A 20,216-nucleotide genomic window follows, 5' to 3' on the forward strand; every position below is an offset into this window, starting at 1 on the left:
ATTAAATAAATCTCCAGAAGCTGAATGGACAAATAAAACAAAATTATTACCAAATTATTTTGAAAAATAAATACTTCCAGAAAAAAATACACTGATTACTGAATAAAACTGTGAGGTAAAACTAAAAACTATATAGCTGACTTTGATGTGTAAATGAATGGGGGAACTTGACTCCGCCTCCTCAGCTGGACATTACAGTCCCACATTACCACACAGAGGGACCACTGTCACACAAAATTATATTCAGAGATCACTTTGTCAACTTTATTTGTTTTTTCACCTTTGGTTAGTTAATCCAGTCACAATAGATCAATCCTCCACTGTTTAAAATAATGATGTTTGCATTGTCTAAGCAAGTATACAGGTTCCCGTAGTGCAACAGTCCTCTTTGTAACAAAAAGGTTATTTATTATGGGTTGTTCAAATAAGCCAGGCAACTGCTTTACATGCCAAAGAATGGTAGTACCATAATGCCAGTTATAGTAAAGGCAGGGGAATTTGATTATTTGAAAGAAAATAATTTATAAAAAATTATGTAATTTATACCCTGTTTGAACCAGTAAGAGCTTTCATGAGCACATTACTACAATCGCCTTTTAAAGAAACACAAAGGAGGTTCTACTCTAAAATGATATCTTTATTAACAATCAGAGCCAACAATGGAAGATTCATAAATATATTTCTTTTTATCCTTTTTGATTTGTAAAAGTCGTCTTTGCATGATTCCAGTTGTGGGGAAAGTAGCATAACTTGTCCATAAAGATGTGCTTAAAACGGCACTGTCTTTATCCAAGAGAAAAAAATCCCTTATGTACAATGTGAAAAGGTGTGAAGAGAGGTGTGAGGAGAAATACCAGTGCCTCCAGAAGCGATGTCCACAGCAAAAAACAATGTTGATCATTTTGGCCAAATTCCCCAAATCTGGAAGTTGGGTATTCCGCACTTGAAGGGAAAGTCAGGCACTTCCAAACAAGGAAACAAGTAATGCTCCGGGATATTTCCGAATGACAGTGTGCTTGGACCAGGGATTAAAGTCTTAATTTTGGGGGAGGGGGGTCAGGCCAAAGCCATAGGGCACCACGCATCACTCCGGACTGAGGAGACGTCCTGGGATAGACTGGTGTACAGGGCGTCCTGTCCCGAATACTTCACCGATGACACAGTGCCCTCCGCTGAACTGGACAGGACAGAAGAGCTGACCTAGTTGAGAGAAGAGGGGAATTACATTATTACATTATTTTTAATAAATTGACAATGCAACACAGAGTGTGTGTTTATTTCTTAAGATTTATTGTATTTTTGAGCTACTGCTTTTGTAGTAGCTTTAGTCATTGGTCAAAAATGTATTAAAAATGATATGTCATTATATTTCATTTAGAAATTTTGACCATGGTGTGAAGAGATTACAACAGTAGGAATGCAGTAGGAATGTTTTACGATTGTTTTTATGTTATCATGTTGTAAGGATTTGTTTTCTTGATTAATTGAAGTCAAGTCAGGCCAGATATTACACTCTTAAATTAAGCAAAAATGTAACATCATTTTTATTGTTTAGGAAAAATATATGTGATAAATATTGAGACACTTTTCCAAAGATGATCACGGATAAGTCAAGTGTAGGTATGAAATACGTCATGATTTTGATGACACTTCAGTTACAAATTCTGTGAATATATTTTTGTAAATTTACTGTATATTTTCCCACAATATTCTAAGGTGTAATGTAATCTTTGAATAAAAGTCAGAATCACCTGTGTCGTGGGAGAGCTGGTTTTGGAGCAGTCCTCAGAGTTGGATGAAGACGTGGAAGTGGGAGTCATGGAGACGGTGTTATTATTGTTTCCTAGAAAAAGAGTTTACAATTTAGACTTTGATTCATTACATTTAATAAAGACACTCCTATTTAAAATACTTAATCCTGACTCACCAGAGGAGCCTTTGGATTTATTTAGAGTTTTGGGTTTTCTTTTTCTAGTCTGGATTCCCTCTTTTTTCATTGCAAGTGGTCGAGGAACCTGTGAAGTTTGACATCAAAATTAATTATATTGCACACAGTTCAAATATTAAACTAAACACAGAACTAATTTGTGTAAACTGTTAAATACATGGTTTACAAATCCTTTATTTATGTATTTATTTATTTATTGTTATTTAAATGCTCTATGATAGTAGGCCTACTTACCCCGTGTAATTTGGTGTAGAGGCCACACGCGTTGCACACTGGTTCGCCCTCCGCGTTTCTGCGCCACAAAGTAGTAGTGCTCGTTTGGCAGTTTGCGCAGGACAGGCCGATTCTTCTGGACGTAGACTGTGACATAAAACAACATACAACCATTACTGGGATTATTCAGCAGTACTTTACGTCAGGAAGTAATACTGACAGGTCAACGTGACGCTTTGTTCCAAAACCACTTCGCTAATATCACCACAATGGGGGCATTTTAACCCTATTTCCCAATATAAACAAGGTACCTCTTGGTTTGTGTTCAGTATGGCCTTTACACATGTCCTTTATGGGTAAAAATATGAGTAGTTCTCATTTTACTAATAAAAATGTGTTTAAACGCAGTGCGTAATGCGTGCGTAAAGGTAGCCAATTGCACATGAATTTATACAGGTTATACATAAACGTTTAAAAGAGAGCCGTTAACATTATACAAATATGCAATAGGATGTAAAGATACTGTATTATTTTTTATATTTTTGCGGAGTTTGTTACTGAATCAAGTGTATGAAACTGGGTTTCCAATGCCAAAAACCTAGGCTACAATATCGGTTCATATATGTTGTACAGTGACAGTCCACAGATCTTAATGATTAATAATATCCAAACTGTCTGTCACTCACCGTCCTTTTCTGTGGTTTGATGAGCGGCCGGCTCAGGCCGTTCATTTTGCTGTAGAGGCCGCAGGCGTTGCACAGAAAGTGCCCGGTGCCGTCGCGCCTCCAGAGCGGTGTGGAGATGGACCCACAGTTGACACACTCCCGACTCTCGCCCATGTCATCCAAGAGGTCGGACACTGGTAAAAAAAATAATAAAATAAAATAAATAAAATAAAATATAATGAAAGAAAATGAATATGAGCTACAAGCCAATAACGTAACGTAACATATTTTTTCCAAATTGTGAACTCAACAAAAAACAACAGAAACGCACAAATGTAACCACTTTTAATGAGGGATTTTTTTTTTCTTTATTTGTCAATATTTTGTCATACAATTTAAAGATATAATCAAGGTTAATATCCATCTTATTCAAGATACCATAAATTAGACTAATTATTTGGTAGGACAAAAAGTAAACATCATTTTAGAATTGAACTAAACTGACTTAATTTGAAACTTTAATATTTCATAGTGCCGTGAAATTTCTCAGGATTATCCACATTATTAAGCAAAGATTAATTAATTTGCTGTAGCAGAGCCTAATAAAGGAACTTTGTGGGATTCGGTGAGACTCACCTCCATTAGGGCCTCGGATGAGGGGTGCGCCTCTGCTTTGCAGCGTGTGTAGCATGGTGTTGTCGAAGGGCCCACTCGTCCAGGGCGAGGGGAGCTGGGACAGCTGCGGGGTCACATACGGGGAGTACGGGCTGGGGTAAGTCCCGCTGAGGCTCCGAGACAGACTGTATTGGTCCCTGCTGCCCATGTTCAGAGTGTTACTATAGGCCGTGTCTCGGGACGTGCCATTGCTCATCGGCGGGCTGGGGGGATAGTGGAAACGGTTGGCCGCGTGTGGGCTACTCGTGCTGTATGAAGGGCTCTCGGGTGCGGACTGGGACCATACCGAGTGGCTGGACACGTGGCTGGGCTGAGTGCCACTGGCTTGGAGGTACGACAGGTTAGGGATCATGGGCCCCACGCGAGAGCTGGGCACGTACACAGGGGAGTTTGGGCTGGAGTGCATGCTGTAGCCCCCAGAGGAGGACTCGTATCCGGTGGGCGTTTGCGCTGCTGCGATGGCCAGTGTCTGGTACATTTCACTGGGGTCCACCAAGAGGCCCGTTTTGTGCGTGCTCCCGGACAACACCAGTTTGCTGCCCTGGTCTAAGTCCGTAAACAGGGGCATGTCCTCGGACGCGCCCAGCCCGTTGTTGTGGTGTCCAAAGTGGACGTAGGAGTGTCGCCTGTGGCCCAGCGCGTCCAGCTCGCTTTGTGACACGGCGGATCGGAGCTCTTCCGCCGCGGGGCCGTCTCTCCTGTCACCGGACAGGTAGCTCTCAGCCGGAGATCCAGGGCTGCTGGACACTTCGCGCTTAACCATGGACCAGCTGTTATCGGCCAGGTCCATCCAGGAATATTTCCAAACTCGGAGAGGTTAAGTAATATTCAGGGAGTACTCCACCCTGCAACGGGAGAGATCCAGTTTTACAGAAGAAAAGACGATCAGCTGACTTTGAACATACCTACACTACTAAAAGCTAAAAACTAACATCAGATCACTGATTTCAAGCCATTATCGTCCGCTGTGTGTTAGTCCAGCGCACTGATCGCCATAGCTCCTATCAGGCGCCCTTAAGAGGCACTGGATCCATCCGTGTCAAATCACTGTCCTCCCACATAACAGCACACACCAATGCACGCACACATACACACATGTAGAGATAGGAAACAAAACGCAATATGTCTTCACAGCAATGAGATAACCGTTTGATAAGACCCTAAACAGATAAGAGCGAGAGGCTGGCTTAACAAGGCGATAAAACAATACTCCGAATGAGACTGTCCACGGAGGCGCGCTACAGTCATGTTCCGTGCATCCCGGTAAAGACAGAGAAAAGGGAAGCTATACTGTAGATTTTTCAAGCACTTACCTGCTAAACTTCTGCCATAAGTTGCACAGAAGGTTGGTAACTGCGATCCGTTGCTTGTCCTGGGACTAATGGGAAAAGTTAAGTGCGTGCGCTCTGACGGGGTTTATGAGAGGAGGTGCTTATGGTGGCGGCGGCTGCACGGGGCTGACCAATCGCGTGCGTCCTGTGCGCTCGAGACACGGTGGGGGTGCCAGCCTGTGAACTCCTCCGATCAATCACGCAGCGCTTCGCCTCTTGATCAGGTCTTGAACTGAAAGATCATTTGCATTTCATTTTTAATTTCATTTTTAATCTGTTTAAGAAAATACTTGGTAGTGTGCAAGTCCTTTGCAATGTTTAGCCCTGTCTGATGATCAACGTGGCAAATTGAAAAGGAGATCAGTAAAGTTGACATGTGGGCTGCCAAAAAAGCCGACAACTGGTTAAGTCTTAATTTAAATAAAGATCATAAAGTTTAAATCTAACATTAATTATATGGAGCAACACAAAAGCTTTAGTACGCTTTTTGAAATGTCATAAGGCTCCAATTTGAATTATTTAATTACTGCGTGACAGGTCCATAGGCAATATTTTCTCTTGACTTCAACTGGTCATATAATTATTTGAAAACATTAATATAGTGAGTGCATGGATTATCTGTTCCTCTGCTTTGGTATATCTGGGTTTGTCTTTATGTTGACTATTGCTGGACCATGGTCGCTTTGTTTATTCTCCTCCCTCATTGTGATCAACAAAGGCCTTGTTAATTAGTTTATTTAAGTCAGACGCCTGTATGGAGGATGAAATGGCCTCAGCACCGGGGCTTTGACCGCGGATGATTCGCTCAGGCCCAATATACAACGTCCAAGTGATCAAAAGTGAGAGGTGTAAATTGAATCATTCATTATTCACGGCTGCTGCTCGGACGCGTGCTTACTCACAGCTGTTTATAACACTCCACAGGCCTGAGCTCAACACTTATATTAATGTGGCAAGAATAGTGTAAAATGATCAAATATAAAGTTATAAAGTTGACCCAATTTAGGATAGGCCTACTTGGATGTTTGGAGGTTTTTTTTTTTTTTCTTCAACTTATGCCTACGATAATTTAGGCTACTTTAACCTAAAAGTATTCTAAATGGCGTCTATTTACACGTTTGTTTGATGTGTTATTTATAATCATGAGGGCCCAGGCTAACCTAAGCTATACAGCCTAAGTTTTTCTTGCCGATAAGGTGGGCTATTTAAAAATTTTGATAAGGTAGAATAGGCTAATATTAATAATAAATCAGCCTACATGCAAATATCAAAATGCTGAATAATTATTTTTAAATCATTATTTTTTTTATTATTATTATTGTTTTATAGAGGCATATATTTATCCATTTGTTTAGCCTATTCTATAAATGTTTTGAGTGACGTTTAAAATAGACAATCCGGGCCCCCGCGCTACCGTCCGATGCACCCTTGGCCTGTGCCGGTCCCGGGGCGCTGGTCAAGCAGAGGAGAGACTGTACAGAGCAGTGTTGTTTTTGCGCGGACCCCCTCCACGTGATGAATGAGGTGTTTTCGTAGTGATGTCAAAGTGTGCGGCTCTGACACAGGGAGGAAAAGTGGCAGGACGCCGCCCTGTCTCCACATTATCCAGAGACGGTCAGGCTCTGGGCCCGTGTCTCAGGCCGCTAATCGAGTTACATTTATCACACGGCGTTTTAGTGGGATTCAGTCTGTGCCACCGCGGTTCAGCTCAACATGACACCCTCTGCAACTATTAAACCCGTAATTACGCATTGCTCGTACGCGTAAAAGCCCATTCCTCTCCGCGTGCGATTAGCCCACTTTTATCAGGGATGTTGTTTGTGTCTTCCTGAGTTGTGTCTAATAGCCGACCCCTCTCCAGGTGTCACTGCCTTATGTACAGACTTGATAATGATTATCTCTAACACTTCAATCTTATTATAGGTCCAGAGCGAGTCGAGGCAAGCCCTGATTATCAATACTGCTGCATAATTGTTAATGCGGGGAAAACTCAGAGCTCCCACGACTCAGCGTTAAATGATGGGGTTGGAATGACTTCATTTTATTCCTAATGGGCAGTTTCTTACAGCACTGATAAATATCAACAGAACTGATTTGTCACAATTGTGATTGAAAGTGCAATCAGCTTATAGTCCTATTATTACATTTTCACTGTTTATGATTAATTTGACATTATTTTTGCTGTTGAATCCATGAACATACCTATATAAACAGACGTATATCTACTCTTAGAGATTAGGCCATAAGAAATTGCCACAAGAACATTGCAAGACCTACAGTAATAGGCATTTACCCCCAACCTTTGTCCTTTAAAAATATAATAATGTGCAATATTTTTTAGCAAATATTATTGCTTCTTATAGTGTGAATCTGAATGTGCAAAAACATTCCCAAACACAATTGAAAACAACTCCATCCTTGGCTGTCTATTGCATTTCAAACCTACTGACCTATTTGCATTTATTTAACAGAAAATAGAATTATTATCTCTTTGTGAAAGACTCCCATAACACAGGCCATACTCTTAGTTAATCAGGCTAAGTGTTTGTTGCAAAGGCTGCTGGGAGTTGGTGAGCTCAGACTATTCGGAGTGGTAGATGATTAAACACTTTGGAACAGGTGTAAAACTAACCTTTGACGTTTTGGACCTGTACCATCACCATTCATCTGCCAGTTCTGTCTGTGCTGTTTTTTCAACCCAAATTAGGCCATCACTATTCAATACAGTGGCTCTGATGTAGCTATAGCCACTTTTATCTGGTGTTTTGAATATTATTTGTGTTTTGTGAGAGTTATCGTTGGTGCCATTATGTCATATCATAGTGACACAGACATTAAGGGCCCATATAAGCTGTAGTCTCCAGACATTATCTAATATGTCTGAACCACTGTCTGTCAGTATATCATGAACTTTTTTAATCATGCTTTTGATATATGAGAAGAATAAGCCAGGCTAAAACATCACGCTATTAGGAACAGTGAACTATAGATGGTATCCAGAACAAAATGACATGTGGCTTAATATGTTAATCTAGTGGGTGCGTAAATAAACACTACACATACAGAAGTTTTTGTGCTTTAGTCCCAAGTCTGTATACATTATTTAAATATATTTGACTTTATATTTGACTATAGCTGTTTGATGTCAGCATATAAGATTATAATTTGTTTTTAAAAAGCCAGCACAACACATTCAGGGAACAGTCAAATGCATTTTAGGTCATTTATTACAGAAATGTCACCACAATTCCAAGAACTATTAATATTGAGTTAATACTTGAAAGTAATTTATTAATACTTCCCCATATAATATTTTTATTTCACCATCAATCAATCCAACATAATAATATGCAATGTAATAAATGTCAAAGAACAACATGTTCATTTCCCTGTAAAATTAATTCCCCTGATTTTCAATACACTGTTTAAGCAAATGTCCTTCTTTGGAGTGGGTGGAATACACAAGCTAATAGTTTTAAGACACATTAGTAGTTCATGTATTTGCATTACTATGGCATGATTCACACCTTGATAATGTCTGGAAATGCAGTAGTGGAAAGTTCATTGTGTATTTTGTATTCTCTGCCTTGGTCATGTATTTATCCTGTGAATAATGAGGAAAAGACCTGACTGTTTTGGGGAACTCAGGAGCCCTTCAGTCTGCCCTATCACTTTAAAGGAGCCGCCTCCGAATAGCCCTCAGTCAGATAAACTTAAGTGTTTAAAAACCCATTCATCCACTAAACAAGATAAGACGCAGAAGTGAGCCATTTCACACAGTACCTGCTAATACACTGTAAAAACGTGTTGTCCAAAACAAAACTGTGACTACTGCCACCGTGGATTTTGTGGATTGAGCTGTTGGCCTAGAAAACTCAGCAAGCGATGGTGAGATTTTGAAAAAGAAATGAGGAAGAGTCTGTAGTGAATAAGGAACGTTTGGTGTATTACTGCAAATGGTCCAAAAAATAATCCTAATGAATTATAATGTTTATTCTGGTGCATCAGAAGCCCATTTACTACTGGTCTGTGGATTAGGTGATCAAATAGCACAGTTTTATATCATTCAAGTTCAACTGTACTGTAGTGGTGTAGGGTTAAGTGTCACTGAACATTTAGATTTTGTGAGATTGATCCTGATTAAGTTCGTTTCTTGAATATCTCTCCTTGTTCTACACCTCTTTTCATGTCTGCTGCCCAATTAATCTGATATATAAGAGCCAGTAAAGAGCCAGTAAAGAGATCGACTACCACATATTGGAAAAACGTTCTATTCGAGATCTTTCTTTCCTCTCAAAAATATTCTAAAATCTTTTAATATGTGTGAGTTATTTAGCACATTTAACCTTCACACAAGCTTCACCTTTAGGTTCGGGATGACTTGAAGGCCTCTCTGTTTGGTTTGTGTTTTTTGGTTTTATTTTGTTATTTTAGTCAATGCAAATGTGTACTGTTCCAAAACAAGATGGAGCTAGAACGTTTTGCACTGTCCATAATGTCATATAGAAACAGGAACACATCTTAACACTGAATCTTCACCTTCACTGGACTCATTCACCCCTGGTCTGCGCTGTGTGGAAAGTGCCCCTCATCTCTGCTGCTGTAGATGCATGGAGCTCTTTGTTATTGTTCCCGTGCTGTCTCCATCCTGTGGCCTGCCTCATGCGCGCCTCTGTTTTGTCTTTTGGCCTGAAGGTTAGGGCCTGGGACAAAGCTCTTTCCCTGAATCAGCTGTTTAGAGCCCACAGCGGTGTTATAGTATGGACAGAAAACAGCCTTGGAGTGCGGCAGGACGTCACTGATAGGACAGAGGCAGACAGAGACAGGCGGTGTGGTGGGACAGAGGAGGGAGGAAGAGAGGGGGAGGAGGAGGAGGGAGGGAGGGAGGGAGGGGAGGTGTGCATGGATCCTTGGGACTGGCACCAGGGGAGAGGAGCAGGCTCAAAAGTGTATTCATGTGTCAAGGTCTGCGGATCTGCTGCTGCAAAGGGGTATAGATATAATGCATGTCTTTGTGTTCATATGAAATCTTGCAGGTTGAATTTGTCAGTGATGGAAAGAATCCTATCTCATTTATGAAAATTCACTTTGTTTAGTACAAAAATTGCAGATAAAAAAAAAAAAAAAAGTTAAGTTTGAACCCTTATTGACCTGGCCTTTTGTTTTCATTGTTTTGACTGTGCTATTCATCCAGAGAGTCTTGCAAGGCAGCGTGAAAAAAGAAGAAAAAAATTATTCATTTGAAAAGAGACAACTTACAATGTCAGTTCTTATTCAGGGAATTTGCATGCGTGCTTTAATCAAATGAATTTAAACCTGAGTAGGCTACAACCGCTCTTATTAAACACTTTGTCAGTCCACACAAAAGTACTAAACGTGGTCGCTGCCAACACTGTGTTAAAATGTGTAAAACTTTTTTGAGCGCACCAAAGTCTGGCCTTGACCTTCTGCGAATACAGTTTCTTTGCAGTTGGAGAAAACTCATTCAAATGTGCCCACAGCTCTCCAGCCCAGGAGAACAAATAACCCTTGTGCGACGTGATAAGATTTGAACTTCTCTAAACGGAGCCTAGACATGATTTTGCATTGGCTTTGTCCTTCTGTGACCGCACAACCTTGCACTTAAAGCAGACAAACATACTGCACTAGCCTTCCACACACATTAAACAGTGTCTCGACTCTTGGCCTGAGTCAGTTGCCAGACAATGAAAACACGGAGCTGCAGTTTCTATGGCGTGACCAGGTCCTTTTGTTTGACAGAAAAACATATGCATTTAACATGGACCAATTATGGTTTTATCAGTTGGCCGTCAAACACACTAACTGTGGCGTTGTATTATGCTTTTCGTTGGCTGTGTACTGTACCACGCAGAGCCCAGGTCGGCTTATTTGCCCATGGAGGGAGTCTCTCACAGAACAATGTGTCATAATCACGTCTGCTCCACTGTAACCAATGTGAGAGGCACAAGTGAGTGGAAAATGGAAACACAGAACACAGACAGGCACGAATTTCAGTGAGAGGCTTTTTAAAGAAAACATGATTTTTCTCAAGTACTTAGTAAACATACATAGATTATTATTTTACTTGTTGTTCATTGTAAACTACAAAATGGATCCAAAATGTAGTAGTAAAATACAGAAAAAATACATAATTGACAAACCCCGCCTCTCCATAGTGGCATTTCACTGTAGCAAACATTTTTATTTTACACAGTAGCATTAACATTTTTGAACCCTACGTTTATAACCCAGAGTCAAAGTTTTTAATAAAGCAAAAGTTAGTACAGAAAAGTGACAGGTATAGGGGGTAGGTGAAAACAGCAAACTTTCCCAAGTCACTGACAGGTGGCTGCAACCAGTCATGAAGTTGGGGCTTTCAGAAACAACAGTTAGCTTTAGTTACCTCATAAAGGCAATATAAAGCACATGAATTGTTGCCTTGGCTGAGGTACTATATTATCTAACTATATTTTCATTGATTTCACAATATGGCAATAAGACCATGAGCTGCTTTGATTTTCAATGCAATTTTAAGTGCCACAGTCTAGAATAAGCAACTCCATTTAGTGACCTAGAAGCCTCCAGTTGTTTTTGTTGCTCCTAGCTTTTATGATTTGAGATGTGTTGCGGTCTTAACACTCAAGATGTTTTTTGTTTTGGGGTTTTTTTTACATTTATTTGATGAACAGTGAATAAAACTTGCATTTCATACAGTACATTATGTCCTCACGCATTTGCATTCGTGTTTGTGTGTCGAATGTTTGGTCTTTCAGGGAGTATCAGGCCGATCAGCAGCACGTACAGTCAGGCTGTTATTGTGACTTAAACAGTGGACCGCAACAAAAGAAAGTCCACGAAACACACAGACAGAACTGACTTTAGCCCGAGTGGACCCACCTCCCCTCAGCTGCAGTCACGTCCACATCCAGAGCCGCTTATGAATGATGGAGGAATTATGTAAGGGGGGTATGGTTATAATTTCTTCACTGCTAATAACATTAAAAATGCACTATGTAACTTATCTGGAGGTGTGGTCTGACATTTTCTAATCTCAATATCTGAAATGTTCCATAGTACACCATTAAATGTATTGCCGCTTCACAGATCTGACCTATAATTATACCTATAGGATTGAATGGATGGATTTTTTTTTTTTATTCATTTATTTTTTCTATTAGGCCCACCTTTATGTTGCATTTATTTTATATCTGTAAAAATAGTTGTGGTAAGACATGGAGAAAATGATTGCAGAAACAAAATGAAAGATGTGTATTTAAAATGTAATGTAATGTTCCTAAAGCAAGGCAGTAATTATTCACAGATAACTCAAAATACATAAAGTTTATGGTAGTAATATACTGTTATAGTTAATGGGTTTTCATTGCACTGTTAGGGTACATGACATTTTCTATAAGCAAACATGTATGTCTGCAGTGAGTCATCCCTCACTGTCAGTTACACCTTTAGACTTTACCCCTCGACCATAGTCTCACCAAATGCGATCTGTACAGGACTTTTTATAATGCACAGAGTAAATGGGACAATGAGGGTCAGGATCAGCAAACTATAGTCTGTGTGGCTTGGGGGGCTGTGGTGCAGTGGAATGGTGGTGTGTAGAGTTGTCCAGTGATTTAATTCTGGGTTAGTTTTTCTCCTGATTGTGTTTTGCATGGTTTTGTCCCGGTTTAATCCCGGTTTAGTCCTGATGTAGACTTAGTTTGGTCCTGGTTTAGTCCTGGATAACTCATGGTCTAGCAAGATTTAAATTTTAATATTTAGTTAATTATTTTAAAAGGGATCATGCACAATTAGAACATAAATGTTTCAATTTGATGCATTGTACCAAAGTTAGCCTTGGGGGTAATTTACATCTACAGTCCCTTGTCAATAAGGTCAATAAATAAGTAAATAAATAAAATCCAGGTACCATGTTTGATTCTAGATCTAGTTATGATCCAATGGTTTGGACTTGGGGATCTAATTTAGTCAAGACTGAGACTTCTTAGTTCATTCAATATGAGTAAAACAGTAAAACATTTCACAACCTGCTTCTCCATAGAGATGTTTTTTGTTTGTTTTGTTTTTTTGCCTGGACAGTATGGCATTATAATATCTATACTGTATTTATTCAAACACCAGTTTTATTAAATATCTTGAAAACATAAATTCTGTGTAAGCCTGCATCTCCTAAGACTTGACTAGAATAGAGACAATAGGTCATTTAATTTGATGAGAACGTACATTACTCGTTGTAAAAGCCACACCTGTGTATTACTATAGGCCAGATTGAACACGCCTCCTGGACATCCCACCTGTGACTGGGGTCAGAGAGGCGCTAATGAGTAACCTCCTTATATGGTTGTGTTAATGGTTAACCAGGCCCATAGACACTACGCCCCTGTCCCAAGCACCTGCAGCCCACTTTACAGGCCTCATCCTGGGATAGAACAAATACTGGGAGGGCTTGTTAGGGCTTTACATGAGCTCTCCTCACCTGACATACCAACAGGTGTCCAGCATAAAGCTAACACTAAACACAGTGGTTAAAGGGTTAATTGGCTGGTCTTCCCCCCTAGTGGCTTATTTTGCGTCTTGTAAAAGTATTACTTCAATTTCACTGTTGTAGTAAACCTGTGTGTTCATGGGAACAAGTCATCTTTGCTTTATGATTTTATGACAAACGGCAAAATTATATTATATTGGTGGAGTCTGAGCACAATGGGGTGTTTGTAAATACTATTAACTATTGACCTTATTCTGCCCTTCCCCCTTTTGCCACTAAGTGCTACTAAACTGCGCTTTCTTTGTAGTGGTGCTTCCGGTTAAGTGGGAATCCCATTCATTTCAATGGAGAATTTGAGAAAAGCTTTGCAGCTAAAAGATGACGTAAAGTAGGTTATTTGTGTAAAACGCTCAATGTCAAGTCAGCACTGCACCGATTCTCTGGAGGCTTTAAAACAGCTTTGTAGTCTGTGCAGAACTTAACAGAGGTCAAGCTCAGCAGCCCCATGCAAAATAATACAATCCAAATGTCGATGGAGGCGCTCACTGCAACTCTGGAATAATGTGAATCCAGGCTTACTTTATTTAACTTTTTCTATTTTTGAATACTGGCCTGATCAACTTGTTAGCACCTCCTGCATATTGCACCCTTTCTTCTTGTTCTTTAGATGTTTTGTACTACAAATTTTTTTGGTGGGATGTTTGCCACCTGCTTTTCTCTATTGCTTTGCCTAGAATATTCCACAGTACTACTACTTTATCAATTTCTCTTTGTTATTTGGGCTGACTGGAACCAGATGAGTGTAAATACAAAGAATTATCTTTTTACATTATGTAGTTTCTGAGAAAAAATTATGTAAGTCAAATGTCCTCATATGTGGACATTTTACTCATTTTGATAAAACATTTGAATAATGATTTGCAAAACCTATTTATTAAGACCCTGAAAACAGCAACATTTATCCTGAATGTAAAAACAAATGTGAAACAACAATTGTGCCTCTTAGAACAATGTTTCTCGAGTGAAGAGCTGCTGAAAGAAAAATTTAAAAAAATTTAAATAAAATATTCTAAACATTCTTAACTGTTAAAAAATGAATATATATAATATATTTGCATTGTTGTTGTTCTTGCATGCTGTTATTCTTCTTCTAAAAATTAGCATTGTGGCCTAGACAACCCAAAATGTGTTGTCCACATATGAGGACACCAGGTCTCAGGAGGTTAATGCCACACTGCGGAATATATGTTACTTCATGACAAACATTCATGACATCACAAAGTGGAGCAGAGCGTTTTGAGCTTTGGAGATATAGACGGACTCATAATAAAGGATTACTCAAATATGTGTGAATGAAACAAAACACAACTCCAGATATGTTTTTGATAAGGTAACATCATTATAACATGGTTTAAATCTCACCAGATTCAATTTTGTGTAATACAGGACCTTTAAAATGGTTTATAGACTGGTTTATGGAGAGCAAATGGCACCTTTCCTATAAAATCCACTGTGTATAAATATTTTGACTCAAGTTTTTACCAATTCCATTTCTAGCACATCCATTTTGTGCTATAATGTCAAATTAACCATGAGACCAATGCCAGTGGTAACAAGGTCAAGATGATGTTCTTTTTATTAAAATGTGAAAAGAGATTCAAACCAAGGTCTTGTTAGCGCAATAATGTAAGAAATTGCAATACGAGTTCATTTTTGTCATTTTGTAATCACATTTAGACACCAGCTGCAGTCTTGCACTTAAATATTTCTCCACACTTTGGTTAAATGCATAAAACCCTCCTCTGTGCTCTGGCAGGAGGCAGAGCACATTCACATGGACACACACACTCCTCTAGTTCTTGATAAATACCGGCAGCAGCTCCAGCAAGGTCAGGCTAACCTCCCCATGACCTTCTGCAGCAGCTACGCGTTTGCACTCAACTCTATGCACGGCAGCTAATGCTAACAGCTAGCCGCTTCTCTCTGACTGGTGCAGAGTTATTACTTTAGCAACATAATAACTACGGTACCCTGCTTGCATTTTTTTGGTTTGCCAAGCCTGCCTGGTCAGTCCACACAGATTAACAAAATCTCTGTTTAAATGTAATATTTTCTGACATAAACTGATTTAGGTATAACTTATCTATCGTCTTAGTGTTTTGATTTGAACAAATAGACAATAGACAAATGCTAATACTAATGTAGGCATGCCCAAACTGTGGCTCGGGGGCCAAATGCAGCCCTCAGACCAATTTTCCTTGGCCCTCAAGCTTTCCGGTGAATTGGCCCACATTACCTTAAACCGTACTTTTTACTGTACATTTCTGAAAATCTACTTACTGCCCATATCAAATATTTAATGTGCCCTATTGAGGATGTAAGCATGAATAAAGATCTAGTGCTTCAGTCTAACTTGTAATAATAACGCAGATTTGAAGTATTTACTGTATTGGCGACAAGTCTATGGCCCTTAATCGACCCTCAGCTTTGTCTATGTTTTTATACGTGGCCCTTATTGAGAAAAGTATGGACACCTCTGTACTAATGGGTGTACTCTGTAAACAGACCCTTGTACCATCCCAAGTTCAAACCAAAGCTGTCAGCGATGGTCGAAAATCTAGGCTAATGTCTCTTTTGAATTGTTTTTGATAAGGCAATATGTAGAGATAAGTGTTGTCACCATCCTATCTGTAAAAAGGAAGCTGCTTTGATAAATCTAGTGTAATCGAATAAGCTCTGTGATTACATGCTTGTGGAGTCTACTGGTTTAAGAATAGGGCCGAGGTTCATAACACTTGCGGGGCTTGTAAAGTTGATAACATCTTTACATTAAACAAATGAGTCCTATCACCTCTGATAGTCAGGATCACTCTGGATTTGTTGACATAATGAAGTAGTACTGATAGCCTATGTCAGTGACACACATTGGGGAAGCAAAAAGACTTACAGTGGGGAGAAAACATCTTATTGGAAGTTTGTAAATAGTTAGATGCAAACACTTTTTTTTTTTTTTACCAGTTGCCAAAAAAAAAAAAAAAAACAAAAAAAAACAAATAGTGGAGAAAATTCAGCTGATGTCTAAAATAAATAAATAAATAATAATTCGTTTGAAAATTTTAAACAGACTCAAACAAGAAAACAATGAATGATAGCCTACAAATATCAGGACCAGATAAAAAACAAACACAACAAAACAAACAAACAAACAAACATACATGCATACATACAAACAAACAACAACAAAACATAAAAGTGTAAATCCACTAATCAAGAACAGAATACAGCTTCCTTTTTGATGACCAGTCAACAAACTGGAGGCTCTTATATAACTGTGTAGCCTTGTATATACACTATCTCTTTTTCCATATCAAACAAGTGAAGGCAAGGCAAGTTTATTTGTACATAAAGGCACAATTCGTACATAAAGTGCTTTACATAATAAGAACGCCTTTAAAATCACACAAATCAAAATATAAATAATCACAAATAATCATCATAAAATTAACATTCAAACAGAAGAGTGCAGAATAAAAACCTTTCAGTCATATGCAAAGCTGAACAGAACTGTTTAGAGCCTGGTAGAGGCCTGTCTCGCATATTCACGAAGATTGTTCCAGGTTTTAGTTGCAAAAAACTATATTTTAAAATGAGAAAACACTGTATTGCCATTGTCAGTCAAAAAAATGCTCATATGCTTTGGCCATTAAGTGTAACATAAAACTATAAATATTATGTCTAATAGTATTCACTCATTCTAGCATTACTACAGACAGATTTATATAATATATAGGCTAATTATATAGGATTTCTAATATGGGACATCTTTGTTTGTAACTCCAGTGCCCTCCTGTCTCTCCTGTGTGCTGAGTCTGAACCCGGCCCCCCTGCCCCTCTGCCCCATGGTGACCCCAGCTGCAGAGGTTGGGGTTGAGTAAACTGTGTGAGCTGTGTAGTCATCTCCAGCAGAGTCCTGTCTCCCCCTCTACCCCCCTCCGAACCCTCCATCCCCCTTTACATCACCACAGCCCCTAACTGCATGTATGGCATTCCTGTCTTCTTAAGAGGCAGAGGTGGTGGTGATGAGTTACATTTTACTCCATTATAAGTGATAAGTAGCAGTTTGTGAAGAAAAGTTGACAAAGTAAAATGAGTGTAACATGTCATAGGCATTTTAAACAAATGGGGGCTCATTCAACATCCAAATTAAAGGAGTTTCATATTTTCCCCCCAGAGGCCTATATTTACTTTTTCTACTAGTACTACTCCTTTACATTATTTTTTCTGCAAGTAAGGAGAAGATGGAGACATGTGTTTTTATGTTTGATTAATTTCATTATTTAACATTTGTCAAAAAAATCTCACCAAAAAATCTCAAATATTTTGCCAATTATACAAGCAACTGTTTAGACAGCCACTTTCTTCAATAAAGCAAAACACAAATAAGAAACAAGACAGTTCCTACAAAAACAACAATATGATTTATGGTCACATTAGCTGATTACTTATAGAGTACAGGCAACAAAGTATGCATGGATGCAAAACATTCATGAATAATAGATTTCATTTATAAAACACTTTCCAAGTAATGTCTTAATCAAGCACAAAAAACATAAATGTGGTTTTATGCTGTTGTGTCCTTCAGCAACACACTAGTATAGTATAGTAGACATCGCAGTGTATGACTGTTTGGTTGTGATTTGAGTCTAGCCTAGGGCAGCTGGAGCTAAATGAGTGTTTAAGCACATTATAAGGACACAGTGCCTGTACAGAATGTTCCAGAGTATGCCATTAATTTATCGATCTAGCATGTATTAAATTATGGGTGTAGTCATTTCTGTTTGTGTGTCTTGGTTCCACCCATGTCTCATGTGCATGGGATATGGGCGCAGTCCGTTCCCTGTCTCCCCGATGGAGACAGCCTATCAGGACCCAAACGTCATCTGTCTCTGGGAGCGCACTGCAGCTCGACCTCATAGATTAGCTGCTCCTATCACACGCGCCTCTGTCCTCTTTAAGTGGATGCTCCTTTCGCTCACCACAACATGCCAACCTGCTTTAGGCCACAGGGTTAACTTTGTTTATCTGCTCAAGGTTGAGGGACCAACCGGCAGACGGGCAGATATCAGCTATCTTAAAGCCAGCTGAGATTTTAGGGGCCTACTTTATTCCATGCTTAAAAGTTTAAAATGTTGACAAACTACAATTTTCTGGACATGTTCTAGTCCATTCAATGAGAAGTTAACCTATTGAGAGATTAACACAAAAAATAATACAGCATGTTGAGACCATCAGATGTGATCTGCATAGTTTTATGGAATGGCAGAACGCTATTATTCTTATTCTTGTTCTTATTCTTGTTATTTATTTTTTTTCTAAATACAATGCACAGTTTATTTGCAAGATTTCTGGTAAATTGTAATATGTTTCATGACAATACACTGAAAATTGGATTATACAGTTACTTTACAGCAATAATTTATCAATATTTTGTCTATCAAGTTGACAGAATTTGTAAATTTTCTTTTCTTTTAGTTGATAAAATGTTAACACGGGGCTCTAGTAGTTGCAACTATGTCCTGGTCATACATTTGACATTTTAGAATTAAAATTTTCATCTTGTAAAATAAATGAATATAGTAAAAACTCATGTGAAGTACCCTTCTCACTTATTACATTAGCTTTTTAAAAATCATATTAATAAGAATCCTGTATAGGTTCATTGCATGATCCAGAAGTAAGACACAAACTAAAACTAGATGTGCTTTAAGGGCTCTGTAAAAATGCCCTGTAGTTTGGATGTCTATTGAGGAGTTTGTAATAACACAGGCTGTGGCTGTTTCTGTTGCTATCAGAGCACAGCTGCCCCTTTCCCAGGCTCAGACCTTCAACACTGGGTCTGGTGAGAACTGCAGGTTTAATGCGCACTGGGAGAATCAATATTTGTCTTTTGGAAACAAGAAATTTTCAAAATAGGAAAGCAGAAATGTCAACTAGAATCAACTATAAACTTTAACCAAAAAGCTGTTACCAAAAGGCTACTATTTATAATTAGTGAAGTATTTCAAGGTGTACAGCACAACTTTCCCAGTGGCTTGGGTCTGCCATCTGTTTATTTCCAAGAACAGGTTCTTGCTTTGCCTGGAATGTTCCGCAGACAGAAAGGCATTAAACATATCTATCTTGCATTTATTTAATTACAAATGTTTTTATTACTTTTACAGACCTTCCTACAGTGAAAATCTTAAACAGTAATTAACATATCTTGACAAAGGTCCTATGAAGACAGAAAGTGTATTAGCACATATGTAAATGATGTGAGATTTGTCTAGATATAATATCAACCATAACTAAATGTCATGCACAGTATCTGTTACCATATATATTATATCTCTAAAATACTTTCGTCTTTTAAATCACATTTTCTAGTATGTTGCCCATATGCTCCTCGCTGTTTGCAGCAGGTGGTGTGAAGAGGGCCTCTCTCAGTCCTGCTCAGAACATGGAGCTCTGGTATATTTGTGTATCGTGTATTGATTCTGAGGTACAACCCTTTGGCTGTAAAGGAGAGATAACACAGGTTAGGCATTAACTGCATTTGACTGGGGTCAGTGTGAGCCTCTTTCACATCCCCACACCTGCCCACAACTCTGAAGGCCTCTGTGCCGCTGGACTCTGGAATATTGATTTTCTCTATTCACTAAAAAAGCAAAATGGCTGCTCTTGCACACAGTATTTCCTGGTGACAGAGAGCAGATAGGGCAGCTACATTCCTGTTGACTCCTTCTCCAAGGCTACTGCATGCCCACTCCACACCTGTTAGAAGGGCACTTGTTTTTGTACAATGTGTCGATTTGGTTTCTCTGAACAGGAAACTCCCTCAT

The 20,216-nt window shown here is 39.0% G+C and overlaps 1 protein-coding gene across 1 annotated transcript; it reads right to left on the reverse strand.

Moving 5' to 3' along the window:
* Positions 1-616: 616 nt before the first annotated feature.
* gata6 (GATA binding protein 6) lies at positions 617-4,891 on the reverse strand. The gene is made up of 7 exons (XM_033982464.2): positions 4,815-4,891; positions 3,463-4,346; positions 2,848-3,020; positions 2,183-2,308; positions 1,928-2,015; positions 1,752-1,843; positions 617-1,200 (listed from the first exon to the last, which is right to left on the reverse strand). Exons 2-7 carry the CDS (start codon positions 4,289-4,291, stop codon positions 1,057-1,059), a joined length of 1,452 nt encoding a protein of 483 aa, XP_033838355.1. The 5' UTR covers positions 4,292-4,346; positions 4,815-4,891; the 3' UTR covers positions 617-1,056.
* Positions 4,892-20,216: the final 15,325 nt, after the last annotated feature.

This window comes from Periophthalmus magnuspinnatus, chromosome 17 (assembly GCF_009829125.3).
Source record: "Periophthalmus magnuspinnatus isolate fPerMag1 chromosome 17, fPerMag1.2.pri, whole genome shotgun sequence".
Classification (NCBI taxonomy): Eukaryota; Metazoa; Chordata; class Actinopteri; order Gobiiformes; family Gobiidae; genus Periophthalmus; species Periophthalmus magnuspinnatus.

Excerpts from the sequence above, each read along its gene's own strand:
- gata6 (XM_033982464.2), bottom strand. The coding sequence starts at position 4,291 with ATGGACCTGGCCGATAACAGCTGGTCCATGGTTAAGCGCGAAGTGTCC. Across the intron at positions 2,309-2,847 it reads TCAAACCACAGAAAAGGACG|TCTACGTCCAGAAGAATCGG; the intron begins GTGAGTGACAGA and ends TTTATGTCACAG. Across the intron at positions 1,844-1,927 it reads TAAATCCAAAGGCTCCTCTG|GAAACAATAATAACACCGTC; the intron begins GTGAGTCAGGAT and ends CTCTTTTTCTAG.